The sequence below is a fragment of the Vanessa tameamea genome, chromosome 23 (assembly GCF_037043105.1).
Source record: "Vanessa tameamea isolate UH-Manoa-2023 chromosome 23, ilVanTame1 primary haplotype, whole genome shotgun sequence".
NCBI lineage: Eukaryota > Metazoa > Arthropoda > Insecta > Lepidoptera > Nymphalidae > Vanessa > Vanessa tameamea.
Window position 1 is genome coordinate 640001 of NC_087331.1, and position 19596 is coordinate 659596.

The 19596-nt window shown below is 32.5% G+C and overlaps 2 protein-coding genes across 4 annotated transcripts in view; one reads left to right on the top strand and one right to left on the bottom strand.

Moving 5' to 3' along the window:
- LOC113397693 (uncharacterized) overlaps positions 1 to 5558 on the top strand; it is a 5891-nt gene extending 333 nt beyond the window's left edge. Inside the window, exons 2-4 of the mRNA XM_026636114.2 lie at positions 3773 to 3900; positions 4163 to 4353; positions 4859 to 5558. Coding sequence (XP_026491899.1) covers positions 3773 to 3900; positions 4163 to 4353; positions 4859 to 5303 — 764 coding nt within the window. The 3' untranslated portion in view covers positions 5304 to 5558. The remainder of the gene's footprint in view (positions 1 to 3772; positions 3901 to 4162; positions 4354 to 4858) is intronic.
- A 2373-nt stretch (positions 5559 to 7931) lies between these two features.
- LOC113397702 (juvenile hormone epoxide hydrolase-like) lies at positions 7932 to 17761 on the bottom strand. Of its 3 annotated transcripts, none has more exons than XM_026636144.2 (9): positions 17649 to 17761; positions 12467 to 12646; positions 11733 to 11872; positions 11319 to 11406; positions 10355 to 10519; positions 9567 to 9713; positions 9230 to 9431; positions 8592 to 8826; positions 7932 to 8201 (listed from the first exon to the last, which is right to left on the bottom strand). In XM_026636144.2, exons 2-9 carry the CDS (start codon positions 12644 to 12646, stop codon positions 7973 to 7975), a joined length of 1386 nt encoding a protein of 461 aa, XP_026491929.2. In that variant the 5' UTR covers positions 17649 to 17761; the 3' UTR covers positions 7932 to 7972. The 3 variants fall into 3 exon arrangements, with proteins under 3 accessions (XP_026491929.2, XP_064074767.1, XP_026491928.2); XM_064218697.1 differs by having other exon boundaries at positions 12467 to 12655; positions 17659 to 17689; XM_026636143.2 differs by lacking the exon at positions 17649 to 17761 and adding an exon at positions 14065 to 14166.
- Positions 17762 to 19596: the final 1835 nt, after the last annotated feature.

Here is a 19596-nt window from a genome sequence, read left to right on the forward strand (position 1 = left end):
TAAAAAACATTTAACAGATTATTTCCAGATACGTTAATTAAGCTAATTTTGTTTATAAACAGCAATGTTTATATAAATATAGTATTATATGAACAATTGGATTATTTTTAATTAAGCATAAAATAAAGCACTAATGAATTTTCATGTGCTTAATTTGTGTTTATAATTCATCTCGTGCTCGGCGGTGAAGGAAAAGAATGAATCGTGAGGAAACCGCCATGTGTCTAGTTTCAACGAAATTCTGCCGCATGTGTGGCATTTTCCATTCCACCAACCTGCATTGGAGCAGCGTAGTGGAATATGCTCCAAACCTTCTCCTCAAAGAGTGAGGAGGCCTTAGCCCAGCAGTGGGAAATTTACAGGCTGCTAATGTAATGTAAAGCATACAATGCTCGTAAAGTTGTATTTGTATGAGATATTGATAAAAATATAATTATTATTATTTAGTGATCGTTTTTATAATGTTAATAAGTACTTGGTAAGTACGTCGAAAGAAATTCGATTGTTATAATATAGGTATGTTTAATATACCGAATAGCGGCTCCACCTGAAATTCGCTCTGGATGTTTTTCTATCGTTCACTGATGATTTCATAATGATAACGTCAAATAGGGCTTATTGTATAATTATTATAATTATATTAGGATATCCTAACAGCAATTTTAAGATCTAAGACTTTCCAGATTGTTGAATCGAAGTGATTTTATCCCGTTTCCACAAAGATATCCGTACTCCAAGCTTAGGGTAGTCCCCAGCTGGAGATCTACTAATATTCGTAAACTTGCATAATCTAAACGTTTCTTTATATTGATAGATGATATACGTCTGTCTTTAAATTCAATATTATTGTTGAAACTATAAACGAAAGTGCTTTTAAATTTACACGTATTATCTTAAAACTATGAAGAAGTCGTTTTTGCTTAGTAATTATATCTCTATATAATATACCTAACTTATTTATGTAACACCCTTAAAATAATGAGACGGAGACATAATTTATAATAAGGAATAAAGTATTTAATCTTGTGTATTATTTACCATCATCGCGAACCAGTAAAACACGTGAATCTTATTCGATCGAATTTGTGTTTGTGGGAGAAAATTTGTATGTGTCGTATGAAATTCTTCCACATGTGTATCCTAAGGATTATTGTAGCAACGAAGTGGAATGAGTTCCAAATCAACAGCTGTTCATGTGAGTTTCTTGTTGATTAAAATGTCCGCCAAATTTCAAAACAGAATTAGTTGACGGTCTGCTAGCCGCTAGAATATATATTTCATGTTAAAATATAATATTATTCACTTCATCGTGCATCCAAAGTATTTTAAAACGAAATCTTAAATAATATCAACTTTATTTAAAAAAAGAAAACATAATATCTTGTTCTTCGTTAATTCTTCTTATGTCTGAAGTCCTTTTTTTTAAACGGTGCTAAGACTACAAGGGAACATATAATGAGTTTAATGTAATAAAATTAAATATAATAATAATTTATTTATTACATTACACATAAAATAAAATTACTTCATTAAATAATGTATATATAAATTAGAAAAAATATTAATATTAAATGCATATTTAATTCAATGTAATAATAATTAATTAGTTACACGAAAAAGTATTCTAATATACGAACACTAAAACAGTGAACTATTATGAGCTATCACCGGATATATTTATCAACGGAAGTGCTATATTTAACGCGCGAACAGATCGTAATTGACATTTATAATCATGTCATTATTTCTTAAAAAACACAAAGGATTAAATTTATACACGATACAATCTTTCTTTTATAAATTAAAAGTTGACCCTGCGGCTATGCGCGCGAAATTTATGGAAATTTACCTATAGCAAACAAAACTTCACCAAGTATTTCACCCCCTCGAAGTATGAATAAAATAGTAGCCTTGGTTCTTTCACGGTATTCAAACTATCTCAATATCAAATTTCATCTAAATCGGTTCAGCGTTGTAGACGTGAAGAGGTAACAGACAGATTCATTTCCCATTTTCAATATTAGTGTATATTTATATATTTCATAATGATAAAAACTATATCAGATTATCATTATGAAATATATTTTTTTACGAGATATAAGATGAATTTGTTTCAGTATAAACAGTATTAGTACAACTATTCTCTTAGAACGAAGTCGAAACTCACTGAATACAATCGTGGTATGTCAAAAAGTATTATGCGATATTGACCATTAATGATTATAATATTTGAAGAACCCACGCATCAGAATAGCATGTCACCGTAAATCTGTTATAGTTACGAGCGAGGTAAGAACTCTTAACAGAATAGCAATGCTGGTTCGCGTCTCTTTTCAATATTTTATTTCCAAAAGGCCCCTTGAAAGATCAGTCATGTTTATGGTGAGAAACCTCTAAAGGGAAAAAGGAAAGCTCATAATATAATTTCGTTGTTCGTCTGTCTGTTCGGCAAGACCATTTTCCTTGGGAACGCGTAGAGTTATTAAGTTCAAATTAATACCAAATACATACATACATGCATGCATACCTAAAGTATGCAGTTCCTTGTGAAGAAATCAAACCTCTAAGTCTACCCAATCAATTATGCCATATATTTGATTTTGAGGTTTGATTGGTAGGTTCGTTTATGTCGCATTTCCCATACATTCGCAAAGGGAACCAAAACCTATAGGGTACTTCCCGTTGACCTAGAATCATGAAATTTGACTAGAAGAAAAAATAGTAAAACCGTAAATTTGTTGTTACATCAGTGTCTGTCTATATGTCTGGTTGTACTGAACCAGTGCGCGTCCGAATGGCACTTGTGAGGTTTTTTTAGATATTTTTAAATTAGGTTTGAGCTAAACATGTCGCAATGAAAACGTAATATTATTATTTTTTTAATTTGCGGGAAAATCCCATGAAGGTGTTTTAGTATTTATTGTCATTGTATTTTTATAATTCGAATTAATAACTTTAGTAATTAGTAAAACGTAATTAAAGTCACTCAGTTTTTGTCCTCTGTTAAACCTGTAACTTATATTTAATATCAAATTAATCATCAAAAAATATAATGATATTAAATATTATAATATTGAAACACCATTTTAAAAACACAGATTTCAAGAAATATGTAGATATATATGAAACTTTAACAGCTAATTTTATAAATGTATGACTATATATTATTTTACATAGCAATATATAATATAGTTTATCTGTTTCTATGAACCTAAGTCTCAGGATCTATTTGCTAGTGTGATCTTAGAAAATCACTTCAAGTTGAGCGGTTCTGTATAACCACTGAGTTTCTTTTCCGGGTCTTCTCAGTAGAATCTACTTTCGGAACCGCTGGTAGCTTAACATTTAATTCAACACTGTAACATGAATATTTTGATTTTTGATTTCATAACAGTGAGAATGAAAATTATTTAGTTAAAATAACATCTGCAAACTTCCTGGTGCTGGGCTTAGATCTTGTCTCCGTAAAGATAAAATTTGGAACGCTGATTGGTGGAGACACGTGTGGGAGATTATCATTAACACATGAAGGTTTTCTTATGATGTTTTCCTCTATTTCTGTATAAGAGATGAATTATAAACTTTCATTAAACACATGAAAATTCAGAGGTTCCACCCAACATCTTCGGTATTCACCTGTTCTAACCGAACTATCTCGGCTTTTTAGTTGGTAGAAATATTTTAATAATGTCTTGGATTTCGTTTCATTATTTTTATCGTAACTTTCATCTAAAATTTTAAAAATATGTCTTAATAAATGTTTTTCAAATAGTTTATCAAAACTCAATGGCGTCGGATCAAGACTCCTGTTCTGATGAAGAGCCAGATAGTGAGATGCTGAGCGATGACATCTGTCTTCAAGACAGCGATGATGACAGACAAACTTCGAGAAGTGTTCAGGTATTTGAAAGCATTACCGCTGTATGATATGTTCCCGAATATTCTTGATACCATTCAATTTCTTACAATAAAAGGTATTCATTGTTTTAATCTAGACTTCAAGTAATGTCTATGGTTAATGCAAACGTAATACTTAAACAAAAAGATCTGAATTTTGCGAATTTTAATGACCAGAATATTTTCAGCTGTTTATTTTGTTTTCCTCTATTTATAAAATCAATCTCTTATATCCAAGAATATAAGAAACAAATATTTCTTTTAGAGTTTGCCAGAAGATCTCCCAACATTAAATTCCTGCATTGTCCGACCACCTCGTAAGCTCTTCACCAATTGTCGAGAGCGCTGGCGACAGCAGAACGTCAGCGGTGCTTTCGCTGAGCTTAGAAGGCTGGTGCCTACACATCCGCCGGATAAAAAGCTGTCGAAAAATGAGATCTTAAGAATGGCAATAAGGTACAAAAGTTCATAAATTAAATTTTATATATGTTAACAGCATAATATAATTATTATTGAATATTATCATTAGAGCTAACATATCACATTTAAGTAGTAAGCATAATCGTCACTATAATAATTCAATTATTACTAAATGGTTCAAAAGTAATGTTTATATACGTATATATTCCTTATTTTGAAATTTTCCTATTGTTTTTAAATTTGCTTTTTTAGTCTCAGTATCTCTTTTTCGATTGTGTTGTCTGAAAGTAATGATGAATTAGCCATTAGAGTGTGAATTAAACTAATTAATTCTAAGTATCTAAATATTAATAATAATAGAACAATAAAAAAAATCTAGTTTACAATCATAGCATCCTTAGAAGATAATTCCTAAAAGTATTATCTTATATCAAACTAATTCGAGACTAAAGGTCTTTTTGTGAATTTAACGGGAATACTGAAATAGGTATTTTTTCATCATCAATATTTATACCATTATTATTGTTAATTTCTGTTTCAGATATATAGGTCTTCTGAGTGAAGTACTTGAATGGCAAAAGAACCACGGGCTGGTGATAAATAAAGAGAACTCCGGACTAGCCATCAAATGTGAATCTCCTTTAAGTCCAACATCGAGACGTCTCCGTCTCAAAAGACCGTACACGGACGAAGACAAACGACCATATGAAACAGATTACATAAGGTTTGGTAACGAAGAAAACGAAGAAGTATACCGAAGAAACTTCCATAGAAGTACACCAAATAATAAGACTGATTTTTTCTTTGGAAAAGACCATTTGAAGACATTGCGTAATCAGTATTACTTTCCTTCAAGATGGCGACAAATTCCTCTTAGAAATTTAGCAGGAGAGCGCAATGGGAATAACTTGCTGATGATTGCTCCAGCAAAGGGCGACGATAAAGATGGATCATGTAAAGATAAAGATGATGCCAAAGATAAGTAAAATATTCTTGTAGTAATAAAACCAAGTCATACAGAATAATATCGAAAGCAGCTAAAAGACCAAAGACAGCTCGTCATATCACAACCAGTTTCATTGTTCTAAGCATATGTGTGACTGTGAATTTTATGTACAAAATGGTACGGTTGACAGAAAACATTAATAACTGAAGATCGTAGGTTCAATTTGCATAAGAATAATTGAGTTTTTACCATATGCTTATACTAGGAATTACGTATATTGAAGGAAATTATTGCGAGGAAGATATCCTCAGTTGTCGTATAAGGCGCAGCCTCTAATTTCCTTCTAAGGACCGTCTAAGAAGGAGTGGACAACGTTGGCTCTTAAAAAAAGATTTTTCTAGTTCATAGAAAATTTGTCTGAAATGAGTTCATAATCTTTTTCTCTAAACTTATTACTAGTCTAGGCTATTGTTATAATAGCTCACAGTAGCATGAGAAAGAGATCCCGTGACGCCCGCTGAGAGACAGAGAGGGTACCACTAGTTTCGTAAATGGGTACTTCTGTGTATTAGGGCCCGCTAGGCGTCCTGGACATAGGCGAGTATTACTTCTTGTGTTACGCGTAACGCGTTTATTAAGCGAGAAAAAGAAGGCTATCGTAATAATTTGTGTTATGGTGGATAAAGCTCTTAGATTTTTAGGTGTAGTAATATATCTGTACCTGTATTATTTATTGTTCATGTATTCGTTTAATTTCTTTCGGAAATACTTGTATTGTTATATTTAATAATTATTTTTAAAAACTATTACTAATACATTATATTTTAAAACTAAATATTAAAAGTATTACGGAAATCTATATTGTTTTATTTGAATACATTTTTTGCATAGTTAAGAGCCTCACTAGTAACGAGTAACCATATTTGTTCCGTCACCCTGTCATCATCCATGAGATCTAAGATGTCATATAACTTGTGCCTGTTCGCCATCGGAATGGCACAATGGCGTATTGGAATAGATTGATGTTTCGTGGTAGAATAACTGCAAAGTTTATGTTAACTCTACCACCGGTAAACGTACATTTGTAAATCTTTTCTTAACATTTGCCCACGGATTCCCTTCCTTTCGCCGCCCACCTGAAAAAGTCCGCGAGAATGCCAAAGAACACACAATGGATTTTGATGCGTTTTTTTTAATAAATAGATTTGATTCAAGAAGAAGGTTTATATGTATAATAAATGGACAATATATTAGAGAAACACTGAAAATTTTAGAGGTATCGACAGTGATGTCGTAAATAAAAACATTTTTTTGCGCTTACATTGCAAATGCTGGCTCAACCTTACGAGATAGATCAAAATAATTTACTACAATATTGTACACCTTAAAAAGGTCTTCAAAAAAGTCCGCGGTTTATATTGTCTAACGACTGAAAAAGTAGTATCAGCATTGCACCTGTGCGAAGCCGGGGCGGGTCGCTAGATCAATAAAGTAATAAACATAAATTACTTATAATGTAATATTATTTGTTTCCTTTTATTTTTACTCTCATATATATTACAAGAATTTAAATAATCCACTTCCCTGTATAAATCCACCCTTTATATAAACAGACACGTGCCGTAAGTTATTTTTAAGTTAAGTATGCTCGTGCGCACAGTAATTGTCATTCAATATAAACGATATGAGGAACACGTTTTTACTGTAATGGATCATATGAGCTTTAAAATATATTTTATTATCGTAATATAATCGAAATTATATAATGGAATAATGGCATCAATGTTATATATCTATATGATTATTTGTAAATTTTATTATCATACCTATATTTTTCATTAAAATTACTTAAAATAATTAATATTTCAATTTAAGCCGAGTAAGGCCATCAGCTGGTTGTTCAAATCGAGCTACAAATTTTTTATATCCTTTAATTATGTTTATGTGACAAAACTTGCATATAACGGTTGAACTCCTGACAAATGGATTTCCATCAGAATAAGAGCAAACTCCAAATCTTTAATATAAGAAGAAAGATCAACCGTTTGACATTTACAGGCTTTACTGTAAATCAAGACGATTTATGTCTTTCGGAAAAACATGTGAGAAGCGTTACACTAGCTTATTAATTGTCAAAAATCTATCACTGGTTTGGTAATATACACCTCGGACCTAGAAAAGAACCGGTGAAAGAAAATCAGTGGTTTTTTTAGTTTCTTATTTTACAATTAGAGTTTGCACACGATATAAAAAAAATATTATCGTTGTTTGAAATAGCTAAGGTGTGCAATCGACTAAGAAGTCATTAGTTTTGTAATATTATTTGTGGCTAAAATTTAAAAGAATCGTCAGAGACTTTCTTTGATTCGATTCTTTTAAATTTTACAATTTAATATTTTTGAAAATTTTCTTGGAAATTGTTGTAAAACTATATACATCGTCCCACAAAAGAGTTGCTAACCCTGTGTAACTAACCCTGGGTTATTAATACATACAAGTACCTATAAGCTTGTTCCAAAATTAAGACAGTTAACAGTATGTAAGACACAATTTATGGAAATATCTTCTGTTTTGCGTATATATATAATATTATCAAAAATAAATTGAGAAGCGACAGTCATTATTTTAATTTCTTTATAATTTAAATCGTATATAAAAAAATACACAATGATCTCCACATCATTTATTAACAAAACAATTGAAAGATTTCTATAATTCAGTTTTTTTATTGTTCTTATGCCATGCCCTAAAGCTCTGTATGGCTTTGATGACATCGTTCGAAAAGATCTCGGGCAGCTGGAAGGCCAGGAAATGACCACCGTCATCTAATATGGTCTCATTGATGAGATTAGGGTACTTTGTCTTCAATGCCCAGATGGGAGTGTACGTCAACTCATTCTTCGCTTGGATGAACCATGCAGGAACATTAGTGGGAATTCTGAAAGAATTGTTTCAAGAATTTAATTCCACCAAAATTATATGATGTCATGTGATTTTAATTAACATTCGATATTTAAAAGCTTACTGGGTTATTATTATATTATTGCTAATTTCAAAACAGTTGAACAAATTTCAATAATTTAAAGGAAACTATACAAAAAAAGCTCAGATAAATTCTGAAGTTATGGTATTCTAACAAGGTGATAAGTTTTATATTTTTTTAAATGCCTAGAATAGGTACTGGTAGTCAGTAACCTTATATCGCTAATACGCCATGAACCTTCGGAACTAGCTTGGTTGGTTTGGTAGAATACGTTATGAGTGGTTCTACTCGCCCAGACCAACAAATAATTAATTATTTTAAACAATAAAGTATAATTACACTTACTCTTCTAGCCCCAACCCCAAGTATCTCTTGTTAAAGGTTTCAGCGTACAGTCTCATGGATGTTGTAATGGAATTAGAAGACCAGTAGACCATAAGATTGTCGAGCAATTGATCTCTACTGAATTGCTTGGTGAGAGCACCGTCTGGGGCTTTGCGGTTTGATATCTGAGTCCAGGTGGAAAACTTCTCGAGGATATAGGCTGCGAGACCAGTTGGAGAGTCGGAGAGAGCAACACCTGGAAAGGAGAATATTACAAGATATTTTAATTATTGTATGAATTAAGTCTAATAGGAGCATAATGTTACAACGAAGTTTGGGAGAAGGATTTTGGTGAACAAATTAAAATAGAATTTATGTAATAAAACACACACACACAACGATATCGTGTATTAAATCGGTCAAAGAATGGAGTCAGCATTTTAATTAAAACTTTCTGAATTTAGTGGCTATTAGATTCTGTCAATTCTTGAAATTTTTTGTTATAGAATAAGCGAAGAAAGTGGTACCGGCTACCTACATATAAATCTTTAAAACCTATTAAAGTAGACATAAAGTTATTCTTCATTCTAAATTTTTCTAATGGGTCAGTCTGAAATGTCATGCTCAAAAACACATTCCAATTATCTAATTCATCTTACCAATAGTATCCGGTTTTGTGGATTGAATATGCATGTATCCTGTTTCCTCCATTAAATTCGCGTATTTTTCCAACATGGGATACATACGGTCTTGAACATTTGATCCAACCACAAGAGGTGGGTATAAGGCTCCAATCAACGAGATCAATGTGACTTTTGGTGACATTATGAACGGCATGTTTGAATGGTAGCCGAGGACCTCCTGAAAAAAGAGAATTTATTAATTCCTGACGTCACATGTATGAATATGACGAGGATATATATGGTTTGTTACTCATAACTATAAAACCTGTAGAGGAGTTAAGTAAGGCTAGTAGATTATATATATATTTTTTACATCAGGGAAGAATGTAGCCATGCAACTTGTGATCAGTGCTCCCCAGTCTCCTCCTTGAATATAGTACTTTTTGAAACCAAGACGATGCATTAGATTTCTGAAAACTACAGCCATTTTGTCAGCACCAAGTCCTGGTCGTTTGGCACCCTGAAAATATACAATTTAATTTCATAATTTGTCGGTTATGGATGGTAGAAGAGAAAATTCACCACTAATTGAAGAAATTGAGTATGTTTTCCAAAGGCAATGTAAGTAATATGATACAACTTTACAGTCAATGCGTTATCAACTACGGGACCTAAGATGTTGGGTATTTTCTTTGTGCTGGTAATTAGCACCACCTCAACTTAGCTACACTGGTTGAAAATTCAACCAACATGATAAGACTTATTCAGTATAAAACACCTGCTAAGAATTAAGTTAAACCAAAAACGGAACACTTGAAAACTTAGAGAACTCAAAGTTTTTCACTGTACCCTACTGGGTCATCTCGCGTAATTATTAGATAAATAAATTATTATTATCATTAATAATATCACTATAATAAGTTTAATTTTTAATAACGTTGCTGTGAATACACATTATCCGTCACCAAATACACTATAGGCCAGTTTTAAATATACAGTAAAAGATTCTGTGAAATCGATTAATTTAATTAAGTTGTACAAGAAAACGTGGAAAATAACTTATTTAGCTACCAACATTGCCATTCCATTGCATGAGTCAGCCGGAATGACTGTTGAACTATAAAAATTTGGTTGTAAGATAAAATTTTTGTTTTAACTTACACTAGAAAAACCATATCCAGGCAAGCTGGGTATAATGAGTTCAAGAGCGAAGTCTCTGTCTCTCGAAGCAGAAGTTAGGTATGGTATAGCTTCATAGAACTCTCTGACTGAGCCCGGCCAGCCGTGGAGTAGCAGCAGCGGAATGACTTCCACACTAGGAGGGACCTGGAAAATTCAATTGTAAATATAAACGTCCGAAAAATGTAAAGATGTACAGTTGTTGTTGAGTAATTATTCACAAAAGTCCGCTCTTCCATGTCAGATCAATGGATTTGTTATAAAATAATTTAACCATTACTAATTTATTCGTTTTTTTTGCTGTCTTTACTCTTAGTCGCCTCACACACACTGAGATATCTTGTTCTACGTACTAATGCAAGCGGATAATAATTTAACATAAAATATGGCGCGTCTTCGTGAGTGAATAGAACTCTATTCCAACCATAACAGGAAAAAAGCCAAATAAACAACATTTGACAGCAAACTGACGCGATATCATTGGCCGAGAGCTCGATTAATCTATTATAATCACTATGGATTTGCGAAACAATGGCGTTTTAAACGTCGACGAAACAGTTTTCGGAATTTTGGAAGTAAAATTAAACTGGATATAAGTAGTTAAGGGTAATAGTGTTGTAAATAATGATATATTAAACAGAAACTCTTAGTAGTGCACAATATAGGTGAGTTATTAGCCAATCGCATGAAATACGTTAATTTAAGGTTTGTTTCTATTTCCATTGGAATAGTAGGCTATATATAGCCTATTATATTCTATGTGTTATAACACAAAGAGCTTTGTTGCTTTATTGGTGAAAAGCCAAGGTGTAGGTACTCTTCCGTTTATAAGATAAAATAGTTAATAAGCTCATTAGATTAGCGGCATCAAGTGATCGTCAGGTGTGAAATCAAAAAAGTTTTTGTATTTGTAATGATGAGGAAAAAATGCTAATTGTTTTCTTACCTCCGGCGTCACTCTGATGAAGTGAATGCTCAAACCTTGGATATCAGTCTTAAAGTGAGGATAATTATTGAAAAAATTTTCACGTTCTCTGTAAAACATTTTTTTTTATTAACATAAAAAAAAATTGTAAGAATATTCCAAAATATTGTCGATGGTGGGTTTTTTGTAGGGTTGTTTTTTTTATTGGTTCAGTGCTAATGGGGCAGGTAATCGCTTGTCATCGGGTAAACTATTTAACACTCGTTTAGGTTCCTGACGCTTTCGGTAGTATAAGGGGTCATAATTATTTTGTTTCTTGTATTTATGAGTTCTAAGATTTAAAATTACATATTTTTTTCTTTGAATTGTATACAATTCGAAAATTTATCAATCAATTCAATGTTTTAATAGTAACCGTGTCTGTGAATCACATACTTGAATGAGTATTCTTCTGCCCAGTATTTCAACCAACCCTCTAACTGCTTGCTGTTGAAACCATACTCGAAGGCGACACCTTTAAGAGGAGGAGCCAATGGGTGACGGTCTCTGAGCCGGTCTTTCAAATCTTTAATCATCTGGAAATAAGGGATATTTTAATGAAGATATATATGACATACTAGCCGAACCTGCGGCTTTACCCACGCGAAATTTATAAAATACAATTCTATACTAATTCTAATCCCTCCCTTGGGGCTGTCTACACCCTATATAGAACCCACCTGCCAAATTTAAAGTTTGTAGGTGTTACAGTTTCTGAGATTTCGTGATTAATCAGTGAGTGGTATTTCGCTTTTATATTATATTTTATATATTAAATATGTTATCTATATATAACATATTTATGAACTTATTTATGCTGAAGCTTCAGCACCCAACAGTTCCTTGAATGGTACGTATTGACACGAAAATAAATACGAAAATCAGCCTCTCTCTTTGGCAGAACGGTTAGACAATATGTTCCTCCCTTGCTCGTCTTTTGCTTGTCATAATTTGGTTGTTTTAGCTCTGTTCTTTGAGTTATTACTGTATGAAGATCATTTTTAAATATGTATAAGTATATAATATCAATACTAATAAAAATTTAAGATCCTTATATCTTAATTTTTTTACGCCGTAAAGTATACTAATGCATCAATAATAAGGTATTAAGATAAATTAGTTAAACTCACCACTTCATTGAAATCCACTTTAAATGGCTTTATGCTGTCATCTTGCTTGGACTTTGATAGCTCAGTTCCCCACCATTCCTCGAGGTCGATTTCTGGTAATGGGGGTGGACTTCTCAGGTACAGGAAATAAATTAGAACAGACGCTAACGCTACCAGGACAGCAAGGATCAGTCGCCCCATCTGTGAAATGTTATACAAAACTTACTGATGAGAAGTATTATATTGATGTCCACACTGTAACTTTTCTATTTATCTACTAAAATCAAGTTTCTTTATTTAATGTAGAAGCATTAAACTTACTTATTAAATGTCTAAGTCGTAAACTAAAAAAACCCTGACCTAAAAAAACTCAGCAGGTTGGTTTTTGGTCGAATTTTATTATTGTTTACTATCCAATAATGTAAGTTAACAGCCTCTATGATGCAACCGTGGGTACCGCTGGTTTTTTTGTGGGTATTCCGGTGTCTTCAGCCCCGGCAAGCCCCACATACCCATCACATCAAGTGGGGAAAAAGAAAGCGCTACGTAGTATAAGGCAACAAAATGTAAAATGTAAAAATTATATCCGGTGAAAAATATAATTTCAATTGCACCTTTCCACAGGCACGTGGTTGTGCACGTGGTACGTGTCAGCCAGGAGAATTATAGTGATAGATATCGCAAATATATAATTTACATTTATTGTGTAATGTAAACAGACGTACATAAGACAGATAATAATTAGAATGAGAGATAACGTTCTAATATATCTTCGTCTCTAATAAGTATCCGTCTATGTCTGTGTAACCACACATTTAGATAAACGTCTGTCTATAACGTCTAGTCTCTCCATAAATGTACAATTATTTTTTTGCTCGATCATTCCAAGCAAAACATTCGCAGCAATGACGATAACCTTGAGTTAATAAGACACAAGTTTGAACATTTAATATTTTTTGTGTGTGCAGGTGTGTTATACGGTCACTAATCACCAAATTACCTCAAAACGTGACTACTCTGTGTCATTATAGCAAATTTTGATGTGTAAGTGTAATTTGAGTGACACGCAGAACGAAGAGGATTACCATTGACCCTTTTAAACCCCTGGAACTATCTTCGTTGACAAATTCAAGTTAAATGCAATTTGATATCAAGTGATTATCTACTAATAATACTATTGTTACTATCGCTTACGTAAGATCTAGATAAGATAATTTGTATGCTTATATGCTTGATGGTAAATAGTGACTGTTCGTAACGTGACCATTTATAAAGATACTATTGTTTGCACTGTCAAAAATATTGTATGTGATTTGGTATGTCGTATGTTTATCGTATCAACACTGGCTAACTTCGCAGCGGATTACAGAAACACAAAGCAATTTGACGGTAAAATAACTTGATCTTATATTGTACGATGGGTATATAAATCACATAATTGCGCGCCATATTACTTTGACAACAATTTTAAAATAAAGATTATTTTAATTTAAGATTTAATTAAATATATATAATTTAACAAAGTTACTATTACTGATCGCGTGAAAAACAAGATAATATATTAAAAAACATTAAAATAAATATCCAAGTTCGTCTGATAATAAATAATATATATACACCTTACTTCTGAGTAGAAATCCAACTAGTATAATTAAAGAAATCATTTTGTACTATGTATATCAGTAAAGACGTCTTAACAACCACATTATCAATGATAAACTGACGATATTAACGAAGTAACAAATTCACGACTGGATCTCACCTAAATAAATTGAAAATTAATTAAAAAGGAATATATAAATTAAATAGTACTGGCGAGTTTGTAAACAGTGAATTTAGTATACCAGAAATTTGTAAGTTCGTGTTAAAATAATATAATTAATAAACGAATGAGTTGTTAATGAAAATTAATACTTAAGAAATAATTTTATTGATTAAATAATTTGAGGTAAAGAAAACAATCGGCCATTTTTCTTATCTCAGTAATTAAAATTGTTGTCTTCATACATATGGATTATTACACTTCTTACGTAAAGTGAAATAGCCCAATGCTGGGCTAAGGTTTTCCCTCCGTCATGCAAGGTTTCCATACAATATTTTCCCCTACCACTGATCACGACGTGAATAGGGTTTTTTCGGTAGTGAAAATTAAGTTATAAAAATGATAAAATTAAAATATATCTAGAACTATACGTAAATATTTTGATTTTGATTCGTAAAAGCGTATTAATAATTTATTATATTGAAATTAAAAGTCGTAATTTTTAGTCTGTATATCACGTGATCTAAAACACGAGCCGCCATGGCGTCGCGTCAGAGAGGCAAAAACTGTCATTTCAATATCATGTGGCACTTTGATAAACAACTTTTCTGGAGTTTTAATGCTAGTATTTGCACATTACAATTCCATAGTGATTGTAATACATTATTATCCCAAAAAACACCAAATATTTATAGCTGTTAACGTTGAATGAGTGCCAGTCGTATACACAACTGTTTTTTTATCAGTGTGACGTCACCTAAATGACTGACAGCGTTTTCGGGGGTATAAAAAGGTTTAAAATTTAATTGAATTCTATGGCAATAAAACGTGTTTATTTTGCCGAAGTATATTTTTTTGTGGCTTGTTATTGGGAAAATCAACATTTTGAAGTACTTTTTCAAACATAGTAGAATACCCTATTATAAACACACATGAAAATTCAGTTGAAGAAGTTGTGTAGCTTAACCAAAGATGTAGGGTTGGGTTTGAACCCTATATCCTCGGTTAAGCTTCACATATTGCAGCCAGTGGCTACTAGACCTTTATGTAGTTGTTTTTTTATAATACAAACAGTATTATAAAAGAACTTATTACGATCATTATTATTGGTATCAAAGTTCAATTCAATTTACAAGTATGGTGGCGTAAAACAGGTTTGAATCGAAGGTACGCTGTGGCTCACCGGTGACTCCAGTGGCTTCTTTAAAAAAACTTATTTGTTATTTTCCTACTTTTATACAATTTGTAAACGGGTGGAAATGGGCCACCTGATGGTAAGTAGTCACCATTGCCCGAAGAAATTGGCGCTATAAGAAAAACCTCTGTGCGAAATAAATAATTATACCGGTAGGCTTGGCAACTAAGATGGTATGTCCTATGTGCCTACAGGCACTTCTACGTTTAACTGGCTCACTCAACCTACAATCGTAACATTATAATAATAGGTATTGTTGTTTGTGTGTGGCAGCTGCTGGTTATATAGTGATAACTCCTTTAATTATAACAATGTAGGGTAATCGATTTTTTAATTATTTTAATATGATTCATATTTTTGCATGCTTGCATCTTGTAGGATACGATTAATTAATTTATTGTTATATATTGTGGTCATGTAACTAAGTCATTTTATACTTTTTACGAACGAGATAAATGAAAGGCTTGGACATCGTTAGAACAATCACGTTGAAGTTTGACTACCAGCATCGTCTTAAATAAAACAGAAGCTTGTATGAAAACTGGAGTTCTGGAGATCTCTCCCCCTATAAAAAGTTTAAGTTTGAGTGCACCTTCTGGGGCACTTTATAACTGGTCCAAGACTTGGCCATCTTGGCGAGGCGCCCGGGTTTGTTAGACCCGCTGGGAGAATGGATTTAGACGGGGCCTGGTGCCAACATGCATGGTAACTATTGTTGTATTGCCGTCCATAGAAAGGGATACGTGTAACGATTTATGCAAAATAATTAGAATGAGGCACCTGGAACGATATTTCATTCTCATAAATCAAACAGGCGCAATATATGACGCAAAATTATACAATTTACACATTGATATAAAACGTGTACGCGGAATTATTTTGAGTATTTCAGATCTCAGATCGGATGATATTTTTACTCTAGTTCATGTTTTGATGTTATGCTCTCCTTTTCCTTACAGACTGTATAGCATTAATAAAGAACTATTATAATAAATATTTACTATTAGCGACCGACGCGGCTTGGCACGGTGTAATTTATTAAGTAAAAAAAATATATGATATCATTTATATTCACGAATAATGTTTCAATTAACTAAAAACAAACAAATTATGACTTATTAATATTAGTATAGAAGTATAGATTAAATTAAGTAGGTACTCTTTTTTTTTTTAAATTATAGGTGGCAAACGAGCAGTAGGCTCACCTGATGGAAAGTGACTACCACCGCCCATGGACATCTGCAACATCGGGGGGCTTGCAGGTGCGTTGCCGGCCTTTCAGGATTGAGTACGCTCTTTTCTTGAAGGTACTCGTAGTTTTTGTGAGTATTAAAAGAGTTATACAATACGTTTGTTTTATTTAAAATTAATGTATATTTATTTGTTTAGACTCCATTTAGTTTGATTTTGTGAAAATGCTTCAAATAATCACTCGTATGTACTTGTACCTTTATTATGATACAAGCTAAACGGTCAATTCTCTATCAAACTGTCTCAACGTCAAAATAAATCTAACTCGGTACAGATTTATAATAATACTATACATTTATCTCAATCAAAGAAAGTTTCTTACTTGATATGGAAACTATTTATTTCAAAACAACAATATTTAACAAAACCAATATACGCAGGTCCTTTCACGCAGTTTCATTTTAATTTTAAACTAATCAAGATCAATGACATAAAAAGCTACAACCGTTAATGTATTTATTCTATCAAGTAGATCCGACATAGGGAACAATAGTGGTTCGAATTTTGATATATACTTTTTATTACATCACCAACGTCCGAAGACATTGGCGCTGTAAATGATCTTAACCATTCCTTACCGCGCCAATGAGCTAACAAATTTGGCAGGCAGGCAGGCTGTTTGGCGGTAGAATATCTGATGAGTGGATGATACCTACCCAGGTGGGCTTGGACATTAGTACCACCTTGTAAGTGATTTAAATATTAATATATAATTTAATTATTCGTGCATTATGTGTGAATTTAGGAACGTACGAGTAACTACTGAATTTTTTGCCGGTTCTTTTCAGTAGAATCTAATTTCCGAACCGGTGGTAGCTAGCTTAATTCAACACCTAACACTACGATTCAAAATGGTTTTTTAAGCCTACTTTAATAAAGAATATTTTGATTTTCATTTAGGCAATGATATCCATAAATATTTCGTATACAGTACGCGAAATATTTATGCATATAATTGCAAATATAACCATTTATACATATAAAAGGTAACCTACCTCAAGGTAGAAAAAAATATTATATAAATAATGACACAACTCTCACAGAACACTTATAGGCAAAGACTGGACATATATCTGGCTTAATATTAAATACGATAAAAAATATCGCATTTAAAATTGAACCCCACGATAAAAAGATAAGATTGCTTTTATTATAAATGTCGTTACGACCTTTTATAATGCGAGTTGTAAAATTACTCTACAATTGACCACGTCGTTGCAATGAGATAATACACCTTCCATTGATAAGGTAATTGGGGGAACGGTTCAAAGATTTTTTTAATTGTTAAAGCATTTAAAATATTGATATTTAATAAAAAATGATAAGTGATTTTTTTATTATTTATAACTGGTAGTTTCACAAAAAGACCACCTGAATGTAAGTTATCACCATCGCCGCATCGTCAATCTGCCACAAAGCTTGAATGGTGCTTGAATCTATGATATTCACAATGGATTCGCGAAAAATCGACTTTTTAATGACAGCTAAATGGTTATTGGAACTTTCGAACAAATAAAATAAAATAAGGGTCTAAGGGTATTAATCAAGAAATGTTTGTTGTGCATAACACAGCAGAGCTATTAATAAATCACATGTTATGTTTGAGTCAAGTGTGTGTTTAACTCATTTGATTTAATAGTTTTTATAAAAAAACATTGGAGTGGAAAGGTATTGTTACGCACTGCAACAATTAGCTACTGCATAATGTATAATTATCACTATTGAGTTCATATTCTTGTTTAGTTAATAATTACAGTACTTATAATGATTATTGCTTCAGAGTCCAGCGTCGTATACCGTACTCTAATAAACTTCTGGCGTACTGTCAAATCTATACTAATATTATAAGTGTATGTTTAATATGTTTGTCTATCTTTTGCTCTTTCACTTGTCAAAAACTTGAACCGAATTGGATTTTTTGAAGTAAGCTTGATCTCCAAGTAAGAACATATTATACTTTTTTACGCCTATACCTTACGGTCACGTCCAAACCCTAAATCGCGAGCAAAGCCACACGCGAGCGATTCTACCGGCAAACAGCAGTACTCAGTATTGTTGTGTTCCGGTTTGAAGGGCGAGTGAGCCAGTGTAACTACAGGCACAAGGAACGTAACATCTTAGTTTCTAAGGTTGGTGGCGCATTGGTGATGTAAGGAATGGTTAATATTTCTTACAACGCCATCGTCTATGGGCGGTGGAGACCACTTACCATCAGGTGACCCATTTGCTCGTCCGCCTACCAATATCATAAAAAAAAAACAAAAATGATGAGATTTAAACATAGACAATTTTACTATTTTTTACTAAAGTGATATATTCCTAAAACTATAACATTCTTGACATTGAAGTCTAATAATCTATGAAAAATTACAGATTATACTACCCTATTCTATTATGGTTTAAAAATCAATCTGCAATTCAATTACGCTTCAAAATATTTTATTAGCTTTTTATCTTTAATCTCGAGCGACGCCCGGTCGCGTGGCGAGTGTTAATATTGTAATGAATATGTGTTCTATCTGTGGGAGAGGAGATTAAGTGCCTATGTATCACTGACTACCTACTAGGTTTTTTTATATGTCAAATATGTAGGTAAAAGTTAAATAAACCAACTGGTGGTAAATGGTTACCACTGTCCTTAGACAATGGTAATACAAGAAATATTCATCAATCCACCTAACTTGGGAACTACCTAAGTTGTTATGTCCCTTGTGTATTGAGCATTGCTGATTGGCGGTAGAATGTGCGTGGGTACCTATCCAGATAGGCTTGCACAGAGCTCCACCAAGTAACAGTAAGAAGGTGGCTAACATTGTATCACTTTGTTGGTACTATTTTGATAGTCTTTAAAAATTTAGGACCAATATATTATACAATATTTTAAAGTGCTTTTAACAATTAGTAACGTAAACAAAAACAAGTAACGGCCTGTTAATGCTCCAC

What these genes read in the sequence shown, in the direction of transcription:
- LOC113397702 (XM_026636143.2), bottom strand. Translation starts at nt 14,109, where the DNA reads ATGATTTCTTTAATTATACTAGTTGGATTTCTACTCAGAAGTAAG. An exon ending in GATTTCTACTCAGAAGTAAG is followed by an intron (nt 12,647 to 14,064) that starts GTGTATATATAT and finishes AACATTTCACAG; the next exon opens with ATGGGGCGACTGATCCTTGC. An exon ending in GCAGAAGAATACTCATTCAA is followed by an intron (nt 11,407 to 11,732) that starts GTATGTGATTCA and finishes AATGTTTTACAG; the next exon opens with AGAACGTGAAAATTTTTTCA.